At 41.9% G+C, this 20,819-nt stretch overlaps 3 protein-coding genes across 4 annotated transcripts in view; all 3 read left to right on the top strand.

Annotated features, from left to right (window-relative positions):
• The first annotated feature begins 3,717 nt into the window (after window positions 1-3,717).
• paqr7a (progestin and adipoQ receptor family member VII, a) lies at window positions 3,718-6,621 on the top strand. Its single transcript, XM_083645532.1, has 2 exons — window positions 3,718-3,789; window positions 5,421-6,621. Exon 2 carries the CDS (start codon window positions 5,452-5,454, stop codon window positions 6,520-6,522), a length of 1,071 nt encoding a protein of 356 aa, XP_083501658.1. The 5' UTR covers window positions 3,718-3,789; window positions 5,421-5,451; the 3' UTR covers window positions 6,523-6,621.
• A 7,255-nt stretch (window positions 6,622-13,876) lies between these two features.
• Window positions 13,877-19,171, top strand: sh3bgrl3 (SH3 domain binding glutamate-rich protein like 3). The gene is made up of 3 exons (XM_083645654.1): window positions 13,877-13,987; window positions 16,709-16,876; window positions 17,044-19,171. The coding sequence occupies exons 1-3, from the start codon at window positions 13,943-13,945 to the stop codon at window positions 17,107-17,109; spliced, it is 279 nt and encodes a 92-aa protein (XP_083501780.1). The 5' UTR covers window positions 13,877-13,942; the 3' UTR covers window positions 17,110-19,171.
• Window positions 19,172-19,995: 824 nt separating this feature from the next.
• The window catches only part of trappc9 (trafficking protein particle complex subunit 9), a 225,960-nt gene continuing 225,136 nt past the window's right edge, over window positions 19,996-20,819 (top strand). For both annotated transcript variants that reach the window (XM_083645758.1, XM_083645757.1), the window contains exon 1: window positions 19,996-20,045. The gene's annotated coding sequence lies outside the window, so the exon portion shown is untranslated. The remainder of the gene's footprint in view (window positions 20,046-20,819) is intronic.

Here is a 20,819-nt window from a genome sequence, read left to right as displayed (position 1 = left end):
TTAAAATTTATATCAGCTTAAAAATGGGGAAAACTAAGTGGGTTTACGCTCCACTACATCCCTATGATGGTATCTTAAGTGTGTTTTACTCAATTCAAATTGTGTGGTAAATCATAGCTGCTGGCATGGTATGCTGTAAAAAGGTGTGCGTGTGTGAAACTGTGCAAACAAAACACACCTCTGAGGAAGAATGTTGCAAGAGGCTGCACCCGCATACAGTAGGGTCTCATACTTTGCATTCTTCTATTTCATGGAGGGGGGGAAATGTAACGCCAAACGCCATTCAAAAATTATTATTGGCATAGAGAGGGACATACAGGGTGGTGTGACTTTAAACATTTTATGAATAGGCCTACAGTATACTGTATAATGCAACACAGTCTCACAGAAAATTTTAAAATAGCAACGTTTTGGAGCAACGTTGCTATGTTACAATTTCAGCTCGAAAATTGTAAAATGGTAACGTTCTGAGATCTTAGGGTTAGGGTTAGGGTAGGGGGAGGGGTTAGAAACAGAAAATCTCCGTAAACCACGCCCAAACCACGCCCACGCCTGTAGACACGTACGTTACCATTTTACAATTTCGGAGCCGAAATTGTAAAATAGCAACGTTGCTCCACGAACGTTGCCATTTTACAATTTTTTGGGGAGCCAGAGCCATGTAGCCTGTGTTTGCTGATAGGAAAGGTGAGGCAACACCATACACACACACACACACACACACACACACACACACACACACACACACACACACACACACACACACACACACACACACACACACACACATATATATATATATATAACATTGGGCCATTAACAGGTAGAGTACCGAGTAGCGAGAAGTGTGTACACCATTGAGATATAATATATGTTGATGGTGTACACGCATCCCACTCTGCAACTTGAATGAGTCTATTTCAGAACACCCCCCCCCCCTTCCCCTTTCTTTGACTGTCTGCTCACATAAAAAGCCCTTGGATGGCGAAGGCATGACCTGCCCTACTCTGCCTCTGATTGAGTTAGGTTAGGTTTAGGCATGCGAGTCAGAATCAGAATCAGAATCAGAATCACTTTTATTGCCACAGTATGCAAGATTACATACGAGGAATTTGTCCTAGTGTCATTATGCGTAGCGGTCATGTCAATATTCAGAGATAAAGAATTAGGAAAAACAACAAAAAGACAATCACAACATTGCAAGTGTAGTCCATACACGAGTGGAGGCGTGTTCAGTACTAGGCATAAAAGATGAATTTACATGAATTTACAGTTTGAGTTAAATAGGCGTTAATAAATAGGCAGTGAATTTACATGAATTTGCAGTCCGAGTTAAATAGACTTTAAATTAAATATGAGTTACAGTCTGCGGTGTACGATGTACCGTAGTTAGCAAGAGTAATCTAATGATATAGAGTTCTGGTAGAAGAAGCAGCTCCTTTGTTCACACAGGACGCCTAATGTAAGCAGAGCTGGAACTTGAAGCAGGCTCAAGCTGAGCTGACGCTTCACCGTTCACACAAGAAGCCTTCTCTTTTCCTCTCAGCGCCTCCTCGGCACGCCTTGAACCCACCCACAACTCCCATTGACTTCATGCCCGGCAGCTTCAAGCTTCACGCGTCACGCTTGGAAAATAGGACTGAATCCTGAACGATCGCATGAGCAAGGTGTGAGCAAGGCTTGAGCATGCCTTGAGCGTCACACGCGTGCGGCTGGTGTGAACGGCTTCGCCTGTTAACAAGGACGCCTTGTGGGTTCAGCGTAGGTTGAGCTTAGGTTGAGCGTTGCTTCCGCATATCGTGTAAACAGCCAAGTGACGAGTGAAGCCCGGTGGCGGTGCCCCCCCCCCCCCCCTCGCCCATGTCAGTGGGGGGGGTTCAGCTGAGTTTAGGTGGGTTCAGGAGGAGGTAGTGGGGTTTGTGGGGGGTGTTGGTAGGGACCTTGGTGGAAGGGGCTTACGGGCCTTGTTAGTGAGGCTGACGGCAGTTGGGAAGAAGCTGTTCTTGTGGCGAGAGGTTCTGGTCTTGACAGACCTCAGTCTCTTGCTGAGGGGGAGTGTTTTGAAGAGCTCGTTGCCAGGGTGGGAGGGGTCGGCCATGAGTGATGATTGGGTTAGGTACACGAAATTGCTTTTCCAAGGATGGTGAAGGCACAGCCCCCCTTAAGGCCTATGTCCACCAGCTGTGGTATGGCTCTGTGCGGCTGCCTGAACAGACACCCATGTAATCTTGTCAGACACATGCGGATCCAGCAAAAATAGAACAGGTGCGTATTTTTGCCGTACCGCATGCATTGCATTGCCCATCTATTACATGGGCGAGAGTCTATTCCGGCAGCTGTACTGGAGCCACACAGAGACGTACCGCAGCTGGTGGACATTGAGCTTTACTCTGCCTCTGATTTGGTTAGGTTTAGGCATGGGGAGTGATGATTGGTTAGGTTGAGGTAACGTAGGGCTGAAGGAACATAGGGGCTGAGGGAACATAGGGTTGAGGGAACAGACACATCCTTTTAAAGTAACTGTACTTTTACTTGAGTACTTGACTTGTTGACTCACTCTACCCACCACTGACAGGGGGGAGAACGTGACATCACTTCAGTGCTATTTCTTGAGCAAACACTTTCCTAACATCTTATATAACCTTATATGCAATGCAACAAAACGACTGCGCTGCTACAGCTTGATAAGTGTTCTCTAGACAGAAGACGGAAACAATATTCATCCTGATAAGCTTTTTCTCTCTCTCTTTTCTTTAACACTAACTTCTAGTAGAGACACTATACTATGCAGTACGGTACCATGCGGTGGAAATGAGCCATAAGAAATAACCTCCCTCTTGCTCCTCCTGGTCCACTGCATGAGCCACACTGTAACCACAGTCTAGTGTAGCTAGCCAAGATTAAAAACACTTCCGGCCAAAACCGTCACAATAAAACGCTTATTAAAATTGACTGAAATAGCCTAACTTACCCTGCTCTATAATGTTATTATGTAATGTTATGTAATGTTATTGTCTATTTTCCATCCATAGTTTCGCTCCATATGTAATCCGGTTATTAAACTGAGTATTTATTTTTGACACAATTTTTGTTGTTGTGCACAATCTGGAATGTCAATTAATTAAACTCCAAGTTATCCCTAATATAATCATTAATTTGCTGCCGGCACTATTTTGTAGCAATCTATAAATGTAGTAGTCTATAAATGCATTTATATCAATATTCAAGGAAATGTTATTTTTATGTTTAGCTACATCACAAGAACCATCTGTTAGAGACACACTGCTTAAAGAAAACATTTGTCCCGGGGTGATTTTGTTTCAGACATGGCATCCAAACTACATTTCTGGTTATTTTTGGCTTGATCTCTGCAATATATCATAATAACAAAACCGACATCCAATTCAGATTCACTTAACGCTAAGCTATAGAGTGAATGCCACCCAATAATTACAGTATGGGGTGCCTGAAAAGGAACACCCTTATAATACCCTCACTTATATTTTTCATACTTTTGTATGATAAATTGTCTAGCCTACTCAATATGCATTTGGAACTCACGCTATGTATCTTTTTCAATTTTCCTTCCCAAACGTGACCAATTTCGCTTTTATTTTGAATGCGGAATCACCAGACTTCCGGGCTTAAGATAGCTAACTGTGACTAGCTTCACGCCGTTGTCATTCCTTGCCGCATATGAAGGACTTGTTGAATGTCTCTGGCCGGTGGTGGAGGAGGACCGTGGTCGTTCTAGGAGGGGACACAGAAACAGCAGGCGACCACAATAAGGTGAGATATTGCGGTAAAGTTAATGGAAATTAGTTGTCCTCCTGCGCTAATGGCCTTACCTGGCTTTTTGCGTAGGTAAAAGTTTTCTTAAACCAGCTGAGGTGTTGTAGTCCGACCCATTTGAACCCGATTTGAACACTAACATACAAAGAAAGAAAAAGAAGAAACTCGGTTTAACTAGCCTACATGTTTAAGCTTTGAGAAAACTTATGAAGAAAATTCTGAGTATACCGCCTGAACTTTTTTCTCTCTCTCTGTCTATTGACACTTTGTAGAAAAGTCCTCAAACTAGTAAAAGTGCAAATGAATTCTTGTTGGAAACAATTGTAATTTTTCCACTTAACATTTTTTTTAAAGAACAAGTTACATGAGATTATGGTCTTTGAAGAGGGAAAAGGCATATAATAATGTTTTTCATGTCACAAATAAACAATGAACATTAGGCTTAAACACTCGCAGAACACAATTTCCATATTCAAAAACGCTTTGTACAAAAATGATTCCCAATCCACACAAAAAAGGTTTTCACTTGTAACTTTTTCCACTAGGGTTGGATGAATACATCAGAAATCGACAATCAGGGAGAGCAAGACAGTTTTATGTGATGGGAGGGGTGCAGGGGTGGGATTGTTCAAAAATATGAGACAGTTATGGAATTTTTATAGCTCTGAGTACATGAAGAGGTCACGGCTAAAGATTTTCCATTTTCCAGAAAGTAGGCTACAAGTAATTATGTGTGTGTGTATATACAGTATATATATATATATACGGTATATATATATATATACTGTATATATATATATATATATATATATATATATATATATATATATATATACACACACACACACACACACACACACACACACACACACACACACACACACACACACACACACACACACATATACATATATATATATATAGATGTCTGACACTCTGTGCTCATTAAAGATCCCATCGGCGCTCTTCGCAAGAGTAGGGGTGTGTAACCCCGGTGCCCTGGCTAAATTCCCACACAGGCCTTCCTTCAATCATGGCCACCTAATCATCCCTTGTTACTTAATTGGCACATTAATCCTCAACTCTCCACTGTGGTAGCTGATGTGTGGTGAAAGTTCTGGCGCAAGCTGGCTGCCGTGCATCACCCAGGTGGGTGCTGCTACACATCGGTAGTGGATGAGTTGAGTTCCCTCCCCCTCCCTCCCCTGATATGTGAAGAGCTTTGAGTGTCTAGAAAGGCGCTATATAAATCCCATCAATATATCAATGATGTCAAACAGTGATGTGTTTATGATTTGTTGATTATGATTAGTTGAAGGAGGATGACCGCACAGACTTTTTTCTTTCTCAATACATTATCTTTCTTCTTTAATTCAACAACAATGTGTTGACTGAAAGCCCAACGTTTCGACCTCTTCTCCAGGGGCGGAAAAAATGAGTAGCAACATACATTTAAACATTCTGTGTCACCTGCACAGGTGGCTAGGCTTCCTACATGTTATGGCACCAGGTGCTCCTCCTTCAACTTGACAAGTTTCCAAGGCTACATGCACCAGCAGAAATCCAATGGGGTTGAGGTCTTTCTCTTTTTGATATGTAGAACATACGTCCCAAAATTCTCTCCATAGAAACCACCCAGTTGGCACCAGCCACCTGTTGATGATCATGGCGACGATTGTGATGGAGAGTATTGGCCGGCTGTTCATCAGCCTGCAGCAGCTCAGGCAGGTTCCTCAGATGCTGACCGAGGCGGCGCCCTCCATGCCCGGCACCCTGAGAGACAGCGAGGTCCCCTGCTACTTCCGAGAGCGCTACATCCACGCCGGCTACCGCCCACTACACCAGAACTGGCGCTACTACTTCCTGTCCCTGTTCCAGCGCCACAACGAGACCCTTAACATCTGGACTCACCTGCTAGGGTTTCTACTCACCCTGGTGAAGTTCTGCCAGCTTGCCGAGACTGTGGACTTTGTCCAGGATCCTCATTCGTGGCCCCTGCTCATCCTTCTCCTGTCCTCCATGACCTACATGGCATGCAGTGTGGTAGCCCACATGCTGGGTACCAAGTCTGAGGTCTGCCACTATTTCTTCTTCTTCTTTGATTACGTTGGGGTGGCGCAGTATCAATATGGCAGTGCTGTAGTTCACTTCTACTACGCTGTGGAGGAGAACTGGCATAGGCAGGTGCGGGGGATCTTCATGCCCACTGCCGCGGTCCTCTCCTGCCTGTCGTGCCTGGGCTGCTGCTATGGGAAATACCGCAACCACAGCCTCCCTGCCTGGGTGCGGAAGGTGGGCCAGGTGGTGCCCTCAGCGGTGGCCTACGCTTGGGACACCAGCCCCGTGATCCAGAGACTGCTCTCCTGGTCCGCAGCCAGTGACGACCCAGCCCTTCCCTTCCACTTGGGCCAGGTTGCTTTCTTCCTCTCCAGCGTCATCTTCTTCACCCAGCCAGTGCCAGAGCGCTGGTTCCCTGGTTACTGTGACTTTGTGGGTCAGGGACATCAGTTGTTCCATATATTTCTGGTGCTCTGTACTCTCTGTCAAATCCAGGCGTCGCACCTCGACTACGTGGGCCGCAGGACGCTGTACTCGCGCCTGCATCGGAGCGGTGAGGCTGCTCTCTTTGTGGGAATGTATGTTATCACTTTGGGTGGATGTGCATTCATTATGGCCTTCATGATCAGGAAAGTTAGGCATCTACTTGACTGCAAACGCAAATCCAAGTAATGAGATGTTGCAAGAATTTGGTGCCAAAGTAGTAATGTGGCCTTTAATGGTGAGGGCTCAATAATTTTTTGCTGTAGACTTGACACTTAAATTTGAGTATGGCGCAATGTTACCTAAAGTGTATTTTTCTATAACAGTATAGCAGTTGGCAAGAGTGAGAAACACTGATATGAAATGCTGTTTGAATTGATAGTTCACTGAATTAACATTTTTCAAGGAAATGATTTACCAGCAAAGTTTGTCACTTTTTCCAGTAAATTAGCATACTTGAAATAATCATGAAGTCCATAAAAATGGAAATGTCATTAAATATAGTAGCAGTAGTAATATACAGAATACAGAATAACATTAACAATATAATCATATGTTCTTACGGCAGTATCAATGGGGACAGAGAAGTGTACAATGTATTATATTTGGAAAAGTATCTGAAAATATTTTTCACACTTATGTTCAGTTTTGGAGATTCTGACTGAATTCAAACATTTGAAAAAGGTGATGCACCTAGAAAACCTGGCAGCAGACCAGCTGGAAGGCAAATTCCACCCAGGCTAAGTTGGGGGGGGGGGGTGTTTATTAAGAAGGTTGGATAAAATACTCGTCGCTAATAGACTGCCAATATTGCTTCTTGTGTCAGACCATTGTTTGCCATACTTTCTATTATTTAGATATTTGGCATCAAATTAGTGCTGGGAGAATACTGCCTTCTGTTTGTCAGTGGATTTGAACATGTGCCTCTTATCCAATACAAATGAGATGAAAATGGCATGGTAAAGTCAGTGATGCCTCTTGAGAAGCAGCATACTTACATTACGGTATTACAATACAATTACACCACTCTCAGATTTAACCCCACATTACACTGGTCCTACCTAGTAAACTCTGCCACAGCACTTTCAGATACTGCTTAAAACTGTCTTAACAAAGATGGGTACTTCTGAGGGATTGGACGATAGTGGATTGCACAATGTTGATTAATTCATGAATATTTTGTTACTCCAGTCCAGACCTGCAGTATTTGGTGGAGTATTTATATTAAGCACATTTGGTAGTCAGCAGTCACTGTATTATGTTGTGCTGGAAAGGTGAATTTGTGACTTTCGAGTCAAAAGTCAAAGTATGTGTGAGTTGTGCGTGAATGTGTTCAGGGAGACAGGTATGACGGTACATATTTGACATATTTGGGAGATGAGAATGCCTATTACCTAACAAGGCCTTAAAGGGAGAGTTCACCCCAAAATTAAAAAAAAATACCCCAGAATTTGGCCCACTGTAAGGTCTGAACATAAGGTGAATCGAGGGTATGCATGTGATGTCACAGAGGCAGAAGTCACTGTGGGGTCACGCCCACTGCGTCACAGCAAGACTGAGCTTGAATGCAGTAATCAGCCTAGATAACTGACACCTGGGGAGGGAGGAACTTGACACTCATTTTGACACTCATTCCTGATTGAGGGGGCGTGTTCCAGTGGGTGTGCATACCCTCTATTGTTTCCAGAAATCATGATCCGGTTACTCAAGATAATCCAAAGACCTTGTTGTGAGCTGTTTCATGTAACTACTGTATTTTATTTCAACCGAACTACACCCGACCGAACTACACCCACTAGCTGCAGTTCTAGAACTTTGGTCGAAAAACAATAGTAGTTCCTCAATGAAACTGCTCACAACAAGGTCTGGGAGTGAGCATGTGTTGTTTTTAGACGCTTTTAGAGGCAGCTTTAGAGGTTTTTCTCTAAATTTGTACTTGCCAAATTAATTTGAACAGCAACTTTTGGTCAGTAAGTTTGAAGGGAATCAAGTCTGAGATTAAAAATATATTTATATTAGGCCTATTGCTTGTAATGGTCCTATTTTATTTGCTAGCATTAGAATGTATCTTTACAACTAACTTCACAGCACAATATCAATGAGAAAATCCTGCACTTGGCATTAAAAAAAATCACTGTATTGCTAATGTTTTTTTGTTTATATTAGGACGAGACTTGTGTTAATGCAGTTATTGTAATAATCCTATGGGAGAATGGTGGAAAAAGATTAATATGCCAAGACAGAAAAGGACTTACTTAACTAGGCTTACTGCTGACTTCTCTGGGTTTTGTTTCTTAATCCACCTTCTTCTTCCTTGTCTGTTTTTCACAATGCTGTGACGCACACCAGACTGCAGGCAGACTCTGATTGGCTCTTGCTCGGAAGTCTCCATGGTGATCTCTAATTAAACATAGCTCCTGCCAGTAGGATTTAATAAAGGTGTGAGGGGAAAAGGGCTGTCAGCTCGCCTCTACATGCGTATGCCTACACTTAGTAATGCTATCCCGTGTGCATTTCCTTGATTTATTTGTAAGATCAAAATAGCACAAACTGAATTTGGCTGGATGTGCAAAAACAGGGCAGTGTAGGCCAGAAATATAATAAACACTAGATGCAAGAGGAAGTTGGAGCTTAGCCTCACAGATGGAAGGAAAAACCAGAAAACCTGGATGTCAAAATGCAAGTCAAGTTTATTTGTATAGCCCTAATTCACAAGCATGTCTCAGAGGACTTCACGGAGAATATGTCTAGCTAAATCTAGCTGACACAACAATAACAATTACAGTAGTAATAATAACAACATGATTGAACAATCATATGATAGCGAGAGACAGAAAGAAAGGGAGAAAGGGGGAGGGAAATGTGGGGGAGGAGAACAGGGAATGGGAGGGGGTGGTGATGGAACAGGGGAATGTGGGGGAGGAGAGAGCAGGGAAAGGGAGGGAGGTGGGGAGGGAGAGCGGGGGGATGTGGGGGAGGAGAGCAGGGAAAAGGAGGAGGTGGGAGGAGAGCTGGGGGATATGGCGGAGGAGGGAGGAGGTGGGGGGAACAGGGAATGTGGGGGAGGAGATAGCAGGGGAAAGGAAGAGGTGTGGAGGTAGCCTAGGTAAACCCAGCCCCCACGTGACCTGCTCTCTCAGTTCCCAGTCACTAGCCTTGTGACTGTAAGCAGGGTGAGCCTGAGAGCAGGTCACTGGGGGCTGGGTTTACCCAGGCTAGTGGGGAGGGAGCAGGGGAAGGGAGGAGGTGGGGAGGGAGAGCGGGGGTATGTGGGGGAGGAGAGAGCAGGGAAAGGGAGGAGGTCAGAGTTTGCATCTGACTAGGGATGCACCAATTGCACAATTCTGGGGCGATACCGATGTTTAAAATAACAATTTGGCAAATAGCCGATAGCAATGTTTTTGTTTGTATGTTTGTTGATATTTATTCCTCCTTTTGTGACAGGGAAACAAAGAAATACTCATTATAAACAAATACTGTAGTCTTTCCGCCCTTCATTACACTATCTTTGAATAAGCACAAATTCAATCAGACAAATTTAGATAAACATTGGCCATGGTGAATGACATTTGCTGACAGTCAACAGGACGAATATTGGCCAATATATCACTGCATACATCTGACTAATGACGTGACATTCTAAGTTAATTTTTTTTAATTCTACTCACTGTAGAATTGTATCTGCACTGATGATGGAATAACATTTAGCACTTTTCGACTTGAGCACACTATAGGTCTGATGTAGAATACAATGGAAACTTTCCATTTAAACATCTTCCATTTATTATTATTTGTGTCATAATCAATGGACTCAATACCCAAGCCTTACATTTCTAACACTGTTAATAATCTTGAAATGTTTAGAATATCAAGAAAGTTTTATTTTAGAGTATATTGTGTGTTTGAATACAAAATGGACCAATAAACATTTTCTTTAAAAAAGGAATTCACACCATAGAAATGTCTTGATTGTTGCTTTCTTTCACCACCTGTTCCGTTGCATCTAAATGGCAGTAGAGTAAAACATGATCTATTCACATCTATTATGTTTCATATGAGATATTACTGTGCATTGCATAATTTCCTGTTTGGTTTCACCCTATCATACATCATACAAGATAGATAATCTTGCACCATTGAAATGTTTATCATTCCAGCTTACTGAGTCATGCTGCAACCTCAAACCTCACATTACCTGGCCTTCTCCAGACCATAATACTTTTAATTTGGAAGCAGCACATGGATTCATTGGCACTAGGATTTAAATACACCATAATACACCTCACTCTCCTTACACAATAGGCCTACACAAGTGTGCACAAGTAGCCTACACAGGATCCCACTTGGTCTCAGACAGAAAATTCACTTGTCTACTGCCCCCAAGTGGAGATGGCGTCGACTTCACTTGAAGGGAAACTCCTGAAATGCCTTGATAACCCCATGGCTTCATTTTTCCATGTCGTGACCAAAATGGATGTTTTCCTGCCTCAAACCTGATATTGTTCGATGCACTCGCACATGTCAGAGATAGGCTGTTGCCTGGCCGGCCCGGGGGTAGGAGTCAGGCTCCAGCCTTGGCTCTTGTTGCTATAGAGTATTGTGTTGTGTGTATTCGGCCCCTGCTGCACCGGCTCGGTTTCCCAGTGAAAACCCTGATTCAGCTGAATCATTCTGAATGTTGGACTAGCTCCCACATTCCCCATGTCCAGCTCACAATAGTAAGGACCCGCCTGCTTCTCTTGTGCTAAAGACTAAATTAAACTGATTTCATCACCGCTCATCAGACTTCAATGGGTCTCCAGTGTCAGGGAGAGTAGTTAACTAGGCTACATGTAGTTAATTTACTAGTTTAACTTTTTTATTATTACTTTATTGCAGGAGTTAGACAGTAGAGAGTTGATCAGTTCCAATTCATTCCATTCAGCCTGCGACATTTATAAAAAAAAATTATATAGACATAACAAAAGATGTGACAAAAACTTTAAAAACAAACAAAAAAAACAAAAAAAGGAAATAAATAAAATGTAGAAAGTGTGAGCTGTGAGGGAGTAGGGAAGGGGGGGGTATGGGGCGGTGGGGTAGGAGGGAGGGGTGGGGTTAGGGAAGGGAGGGGGCGATCCTGTAGTGTTCATCTGATCACATCTCTGTCATGCCGTGCTTACTCCTTGCATAAGTGTATTTTCTTTACCCTCCTAATATAATAGGGTGGCGGGGGAGCTCACATGAACAGGGGGCAACAGCCCGCACAAAAGCGGTCAAAAGCTGGCCAGAGGTGACCGATGATATCGTACTCACCGATGGCACCATGTTGTCAGATTGTGGTCAGCGGGATGACGTCACCGACATCACTTGGCATGTGGGCGGTGGTGACTGATGATGCCATATACTCAGTGTTGGGCAAGTTACTTTCAAAATGTACTACATATTACTAGTTACTTTCATTTGAAAGTAATAAGTTACTTTACAATATGACTTGCTGTGTAGAGTAACTCGTTACTTATTACACTACTTTTGCATTACTTTGACCAAAACAACAGCAGCAGAATGACATCGCCGCCCCGGAACCATCCCGAAAAATATTTTCAACCGCCTTGAAGTCAGTGTAAACAATCCAAAATTCTAAATGTTATTCTTTTCCTTTGTTATTGTCATCTATAGTGGTTATTTGCATAAAAACACACAGTTTGATTAGGAAATGATTGTATCTTTTTTAAATATGTGCTTTGATTTAATAAAATGTAACTCAATTTGTAACTTGAGTTACTTGACAAAGTAACTGGTATAATATTACTGAAATCCTATAAGTAATAAGTTATATTACTGAGTTACTGCTAAAAGTAATATATTACATGTAATATGTTACTTTTGTAATGAGTTACCCCCAACACTGCATATACTCCGACCAATGATGTCATGATGTCATATCCACTAATGATGCCTATTACCACAGCCACCATCAGCAATGACACGGCAGGCATTGTGACACCAGCCATCGGCCCTTCAATCACAGTTGCATCACTGATGACATCACAACTGCTCGAGTGACATCACCGTTGAGCAACTGTGCACCATGAGTAACTGTGCGAGCTCTCCAATTGACATCACAGTTGTGCAACTGTGCACCATCGTGAAACTGTGTGCCATCGGCTCTCCGATCATAGTATTCAGAGTTGCTCGAGTGACATCACTCATGACATCACAACTGCCCGAGTGACATCGCAGTTGAGCAGTTCACAGCTCGAGTGACTTCACTTATGACATCACAACTGCCTGAGTGGCATCACAGTTGGCAAATTGTGCGCCGCACCAAATTTTGCCCAGAAAGTGATGTCACTTTCATCACTTTCGTGACACAAAACGTGACTTACACCGCTACCCACATCACTGATGATGTCACTTTCATGACTGACAGGGCCCGCCCACCCACTTAGCCAATTTTAACTAAGAAGATTCTCATGGTGTTTTTTGTCATACAATATGGCACAATGCCACAGCTCATTGGCCACAGTTGTCATTTATAGACAATCACCTGCTATTTAATTAAAATCACCAGTGGTTTGCAACCAAGATGTCTGCGATCAAATACTATGAATTTCCATAGAAATTTTGCATTTGACTGATTCCACCTTAAAGGAACACTCCGCCCATTTCCAACCAGCTTTGTATCATTAGAACATCAGTAGTATATCAGAAAACTGTAAACGGTTTTGAAGTCTGTCATTTAATTTGACAGTTATTGAGTGTTAAAGTGTGGACCAGTGACATCACTGGTCCACACTAACTCAAATTAATAACTCATTAACTCAAATCAACTCTCAATAACTGTCAAACTAGATGAATGATGAATAGTTTGACAGTTATTGAGAGTTGATTTGAGTTAATGAGTTATTAATTTGAGTTAGTGTGGACCAGTGATGTCACTGGTCCACACTTTAACACTCAATAACTGTCAAATTAAATGACAGACTTCAAAACCGTTTACAGTTTTCTGATATACTACTGATGTTCTAATGATACAAAGCTGGTTGAAAATGGGCGGAGTGTTCCTTTAACAATTGCTCCCTATCCTCTCCTTAAAACACATCCTTGGGCTGCCTCCCTAAATTAAACACAGACACTTTATTCAGAGTCACTTCAGTTGTACCTCTGTGTAACAATATGAGATTCCAGACTCAGATTGTGATAATTTTCTGTGATGTAGTTTGAATGTAGTTGAACTACTTTTTGAAAGTAGATGTAGTTTAACTAGCCTTCATTGGGAAATAGCTAGTAGTTTGTAACTGTAGTAAACTACAGTTTTAAAGTAGTTTCCCCAACACTGTAGGTCTCAAATAGTCATGACAACATTAGTCTAGGTAGGCAATCTGTGAGAAAATGTCACCCAACCCAAAACTAATTGCAACAAAATTATGTTTGTTGTATTCAGCTCATGAAACCTGTGTGTAAATAGTTAGCACTGTGAAGATGATACAATCCAGTAGGTGGCGGTAATGCAACTTTAAGGATCCAACCGCCATAAAACGCCAAAGAAGAAGAAGAAGAACTAGAGCAACTAGAGCGAGAGCTGGTCGCCACCAAATACACAAAGGGGTTGGAAGGATCTGCGACTATGGGAATCAAACTGTACTACACCACTGTTACTGCCTCCCGAGAGGTAAGTCAAGTAGCCATAAATTAATACGAATACTGTTATATTTTTTGTCTCTGGTGATCCTAGCTAACAGTGTTCAGTTCAATAGACACACCCAACAGCCTGTCAATACGGGTTCCTCCTGAGTCTAACGCTATGCAGTGGGCCTATGCAACTCAGTGCCCGTTTACTTTCTATTTCTATTAGTATATGTATAGTTTGTAAACAAAAGTTATCTGCCTAACAAAACGCAGATAACGTGCAAAGTCGAGTCGACGGTACGGAAGTCACGTTGTTCCGCGGTCGAGGGAAGGTAATTTAGTCTTCGGCCTTGATTAGCTAATTTTCCAGAAATGAACTGTCACTGTCAGCAACATGTCTTTTCACAATATGGCAACGTTACTGTATTGTAAACATTGACACTACCACATTGTCATGGTGGTGGTACTGGCCTGGATGTGTGAAGCCATGATCTGTGTACCCTCTTCCTGTATGTGGAGAGAGAGCCACGCCAAATTCCATTCAAAGAATCTGTCAGTTTTAAGGCTGCCTTGCTCCAAAATACACTGCGGTGGGCGGTAGTGAGCACTGTGAACCAATACTAAAAGTTGAATTTTTATTGAATAAGACTTATTTGGCGGATGATATGTATGGCGAATTTACAGTAGATCATCACGATTCAGTAAAAGTACACGTCTATGTTTTACATTGTATTTAATTTACCTGATAAGAATGATAACTTTTAAATTGCTAGATTTTCTAATGGAATTTGGCTTGACTTTCCCTCCATACACGAGAACAGGATGAATCAAGGCAAGTAGCTGAAGCAATCCGCGCCAGGCTTCAGGAGTCTGTTAATAACAACAAGAGACAACAGGAAACTGATACAGTTGGATTCAGTGACCTCGTTTTATGGGAACAATGTAACAGCAATACCAGAGACGGTTTAGAAGAGCTAGTAGTGACACTAAATGTGCAATGACCAAACATCTGGTATCAATTAGGTGTGCGTGGAATTCATCCAGTGCAGTAGTTCTGTCATGTGTATTACTTTTTCCACTTGAATCTATTCTAAGCTCAGTTCCTGTTTTTCAGTGGAAGTTTTAGTAGTTTGGCTGTCGTGAAAAAGAGAAATGAGTCCTGTGTTGCTTATAATGTATTTAATGCTATTTAACTGCTGAGGCTACTCTCACTGTTGAGAAAGAAAAATTAGAAATGTGATTCCCTCATTAGTGATAAGGTCATCATCATGTCATCTCATCGGCAGTAGGGAGTGTGTGTTACCAAATGAATGCCAGCCAGTGTGCTGCCAGTTGTTGGTTTGCTTAGGCGTGGTTACTTTCCAAACACCCCCACCCACCCAACCCCCCACCACCACCCAACTTCCTCACTCGGGTCCACAAAGATAGCATAATGTCCACCAGATCTATTAATCATCAACCACAAGTCAGATAAGCCCATTGTTTTTAAAGGAACAGGCATTCAGCAAACTCACATGCTTCTTGAATCATCAAAAGATGGTTTGTTTTCCCTGGCACAGCACAGCAGTATGCCCAGCAAAATATCTGCCTCTGCAAGGCCGTTGCCGTTGCAGTTTCTCTCAGCCTAATTTGATATTTTATGATTTATAATTCAGTCTGTTGGAAAGGACACATCAATGAACATTTGGCAGATATTTATTTAGAAGCAATCACCAATGTTCCCTATTTGCCAGAGGTTTTCAAAGTGGGAGGCGGGCCCAGGGAGGCTCCAATCACTTTCAGGGGAGGCTCAGTGAATGGAACGAAGTGAAAAAGGAGATCACAATGATAGAATAGCCTAAATTTGTGTGATTTGGTTTAAGAAATAGTTCAGAAACACATCTGCTAGTAGTATTTTTTTCCCACTTTACCAGAATCAGAAACTAATAAATGCCTTCAGACAGACCTTTTAATGTATTTGGTATAGTCAAGTATGTCAAACAGCAATATCAGACTATCTTGGCTCAATTGTTGAGTGTCTGTGGGATCAAATAACTTTTTCCATTTTCGGGGGGAGGCCCACAGTCTCAGACTTTGAAAACCCCCACTCTAAGCTGATAGTTTGGTGACCTATGTCTAATAATGTATTGCACTGGCACTGCGCAAATAATATGTTAGTTACTGTATAAAATATCATAGAAGAAGGGGAAGCCGCACACTCTGGTTCCAGATGCAAGAAAGTGTAATTTATTTGACAACAGTTTCTGCCGTAGCCTTTGTCAAGTCTCATACAAACAAAAACAAATCTACTGTCTAAATGTAGCAGCCTATTACTGCATGACGGATCCTATGATGTCATTGTAATCACACTCAGGTGTGCTTTCACAGGACAGGTGTTGTCCATTCAATCAGCGCTGCCCACCTGTCTTTATAATGGCTGTCTTGCACTGTGTTTGTATGAGACTTGACAAAGGCTATGGCCGAAACTGTTGTCAAATAAATTACACTTTCTTGCATCTGGAACCAGAGTGTGCGGCTTCCCCTTCTTCATGACCATTGCTCCGTTGCCAGCACGACTGACACTTTCTGCGGTGTGCGTTCTCTTCCTCTCCACTTAGCTACTGTATAAAAGTCATTGCTCTACTTCTCCCGAGGCTATTCACAGAAGTGTGTTTGGAAGTTTTGGTGGTAAAAGATGTTAAATTCAAGGACTTTCCCGTAATAGCTTAGGGTTTAGCGGCCGTTTGTGCCCAGCAAATATCTGATGGAAGCTGCCGCTTTGCAGGTGAAGTCTCAACAGGCAGAAATGATGCGAATCCTGGACAGTAAAAGCATCCAATACGAGCTCATCGACATCTCCGTGGGCGGCGATGTCCGTGATGAGATGAGAAGCAAGTCGGGGAACCCCACGGCCGTTCCGCCCCAGCTCTTCAACGAGGACCAGTACTGTGGGGTGAGGAAACCTCGCCTGCTCTGCACCGCGTGTTACACATAAGCAAACAAAAATATAAATACAACACCAAAAACAAGTGTACCGTTTATATTTTTGGTCAGTATATTTAGCAGATGATGTTGTTTGTGTGCTGGTTTGACACTCACTTGGCGTGTTCCTCTCCGCAGAACTACGAGATGTTTTCCGATGCGGTGGAAGAGGATACAGTGGAACAATTTCTGAAACTGGCATGAGTGGGTGTTTCTCTATCTTAACCCCGCCCTAACCTACCCCACCCCAGCCACGGAGGTCTGTTATCCAGTCCCCTCCCTCTGCCCCGCTGGCAGTGCCCACCCACCTTCAACGCCGCCATGATGAAGAATGCCAAATATCTACTATCATATCTACTCCAATGAAATCAGAAGACACACGTTCCACAACTGCACCATTCGACTCTAAACCACTGTTAATCTGTTTGTTTAATGTGCTATATCTTCTTTTTTTCGAATTCCTCTTAACTCCAGTAGGGATAAATGGGGGTCTCGATGTGTGGTAATTAGCTTAACTAATCAGTTTGTGACCACACGATCACTGGAGGTTAAACTAATCCACTGGATCACAACATTCAACCTTTCTGATCCAACACAGACCAAACAGACCGAACGCTCTGTATCATTCAGTCTTAACTGTTGTATTGTCTTTTTTTCTGGCCTTCACATTCCCATGTTGTTCGTAACGGCACAGTATTTGTTACTTCACATAGATGCAAATGCACACGGAAGAAGCGAGGAGTTTCAAAGTCTTAACCTGAATATGTGAAGTATTGCAGTTAAAGGACTACACCGACTTTTGAGGAGTTCGGTCCATTGGTCACTTTACCCAGAGTGTGATGAGAGGATTGGCATCAAAATAATCTCTGTGGCGCCAGTAGATAGATCTTCCCTGTGCACATGCTAATGCTTTAGCGTACAGTATGTTCATTTGTAAAAGTGAGACAATTAGAAATTGTAACCGTAATGACAGGTGACTAAATCTATCCGGCTGATTTTATAATTTAATAGACATAAAATTAAGCGAAAATAATCTACTTTCAATGGCGGAAAGATCTCTCTCAATGTCAATGAGACTTCTCGTTCTATTTAGCGGGGAGTGAGCTATTGTTAGCCAGACAACCAAAGTATTTTGCACTGTTCATTCGTAATGGACTTCACTAATGACAAAGAGGGAATCTACAGACCATAGAATACAAACCTACCAAACATACAATACACGCGTACCAATTCTGTATTACTAAAAGGTAACTTACTAAAACGTTCTTTACACTTTATGCTAGCATTAGCAAAGTGCTATCATGCACTGAGCTGTTGCTGGTGCCAATCCTCTCGTCATGTATTTTAAAAGGTGACCAATGGGCCAAACTCCTAAAAGGTTGTCATAAAAAAACCACCACCAAAAAAAACCAATCTAACTGGGGTCAGAACATTTCAGCAGATGGCAGGCTAATTATAGCATGGTGAGCAAATTCCTTAATGTTAAACTTGGTGCCAATACATATCTGTAGCACATTTTTACAGATGGATATTCACTGTAGTGTTAGCTTAACATGTCACTTACTTGCCGTCTTCTGCATTCCCCCTCCCGGCCATACATTTCACGATATGACTTGGATCAAAGTTGAATTCCTGGCACGGTGTAAAGCCTGAAACGATGCAACTTCCAGCATCCAACCTCGTAGCTTATCCTGCTCCTGTTCATTTCATGTTACATTTCCACTGCTTGTCCTGGGCATGGAGATGCAGTGATGACCGCCTCATTCAAAGTCAAAGCGGGTGTTTTTGATTGATCTCAGATCAGTTTTAGCCTTAGGCAGCACTCGCTATATGGGAAAGATGAAGGCTTAATGTATTTCAGTATTTTTTATCTGTTGGTTGAACTCAGTTAAGATATAATGTGCTGATATATGTTTTGAGTTTCATGTATTTTTTTTTTTTTAATGGGGCTTGTTTCCTCATCTTACTGGTAACAACCCCCATGCTTCCATATTTGTGTTGTTAAATATTCTTTAATCTGGGATCCCTCACACACGTTTGTGCACTGTTTTGTAAGTCAATGGTTAGTCCATGTTTTTGCCTCTTGTTGATGTGTAATCGCTATAAATCATGTTTAGACATTCCACGTCGCTCTCTGAGCTCCTGCTTTGCTTTTGGACCAATTCCCGTTGGCCAAAAAAAGAGAAGAAAATAGGGAATAAGATGCCGTTGTCTTCCAAGAAGATTGTGAAAAGTGATTTATGGGTAAAAACAAATAAAATGGAATTGAGTCTACTGGTGTGGTTTTTCCCCTCTAACCACAAATTCTGTTATGTTGAAATTAGGATCTGTCACTACTGTACTGACTAAGAGTACAGTAGTGACGGTTGACGGATCCCAATTTCAACAAGTCTGACTTAATTAAAATGTGTAATTTTCTATTTATAGGGTTCAGTCACATTTTTATGAGGAATTTTACAGGCTGGTGAGGGAATGGCTGCTCTCTTCAAAGAGTTAAGTCACTAGAATAATTTTGATTGTCAGGATAGTCTCATGGATGTAGTATTGTATGCTTTGAACTTGCAGTACCACAGTAGCCAATAGCTTTAGCATGAGCTTTATTAACAATAATAATCATTAATCTATAATGCACAGAAGCAGTCCTGTATGCAGAATATTTAAAAATCATAAATGATTCCATTTTACAATGAAAACAAATTGTTGTGCTTGCAGTACCTCATTCCGCCTGTATCGGCATACTTCTACCAAAGAAAGGAGAACAGCAGAAGAAGCCGAACAAGAGAAGACGCAGAAGAAGAAGAGCGTCAAATTTGCAAGAGTTAGCAGGAATAAAACCGGAAGTATATTTATCTTGATTTCAAAATAAAAACGGTTGTAGTCAGTTGTGGCGTGCACGTCAATAACGGCGATACAATTATACAATGAAAATAACTGAGACTTGCTGCGGTTCTCATGTAAATAATGTTTCTATGACAATCAGATGACAATATGTATAGGTGCATGCGTGGTATTTCTGAGTAATTAAATAACAGTTTTATTTTTGAGAAAATTACCGGAAGTTCGGCTTTTAATTCTGACTAACTTGACACTGGTCTAAAGAAGAAGGAAGCTCAAACATTTGACAGCTGCTTTCAGCTAAGGTAATCACGAGTGACTAATATGAATTATAGTAACGCAGTAATGCCATTTGCAAAATAAACAAATTGAACATGTATGTAACCAACTTGTTCCGTACAGTCAGCTGTGTTGTTAGTCAGAGACTGTCGGCAATCAAGGCATAACGTTAGGTTAGCTAGCTGTCAGCCAGCCAGCTAAGCTTACTGCACGCTAGCTAACGTAAGCTAGCGTTAATTGTGTTGTGAGCATAAACAGAAGCCTATATTCTTGCCAAGTGAGGGTCCCAGCCTCGCGTTGAGGCTAGTGTTAGATAGACTTGTTGGTCACATTGTCAGAGAGAGTCTTTGCTGCTGCTAATTTTAACTGGTGCATACCGAGTATTTTTGTTTACGTTCCCCTTTCTGGTATGGAAACACTGTTCCCTTGTTATTGATAAAAGTGCTGCGTGGTGAATAACATTGTTCAGAATTTTAGTGATTCTTAAAATGTCTTAGGTCATGTTTTAAGAGATGTGCACCGTTTGCAATAAGCACGGCGATACATTTTATATTGTGAGGTTTTTTTGAATGGAGTTTTTTATGAATGGAGTACACGTCACGCTGTACGAGGCTGACGTTTGTTGGTGTCGCAGTGGTACAAGTGATGCTACTTCAATCACCAAATCAATTACCAGATCAGCCAAATTTCTTTCACCCTAGAAACGTTAGTCAGATAGATAGCTGCTTATAAACATACCTGAATGTATTGGATGCAACGGGAATAAGCCTGGCTAAATCATTGACAGTACATAATATAAT

This window comes from Poromitra crassiceps (genome assembly GCF_964638095.1).
Source record: "Poromitra crassiceps genome assembly, chromosome: 11".
Taxonomy (NCBI): Eukaryota; Metazoa; Chordata; class Actinopteri; order Beryciformes; family Melamphaidae; genus Poromitra; species Poromitra crassiceps.
This window is presented reverse-complemented; position numbering and strand designations above follow the sequence as displayed.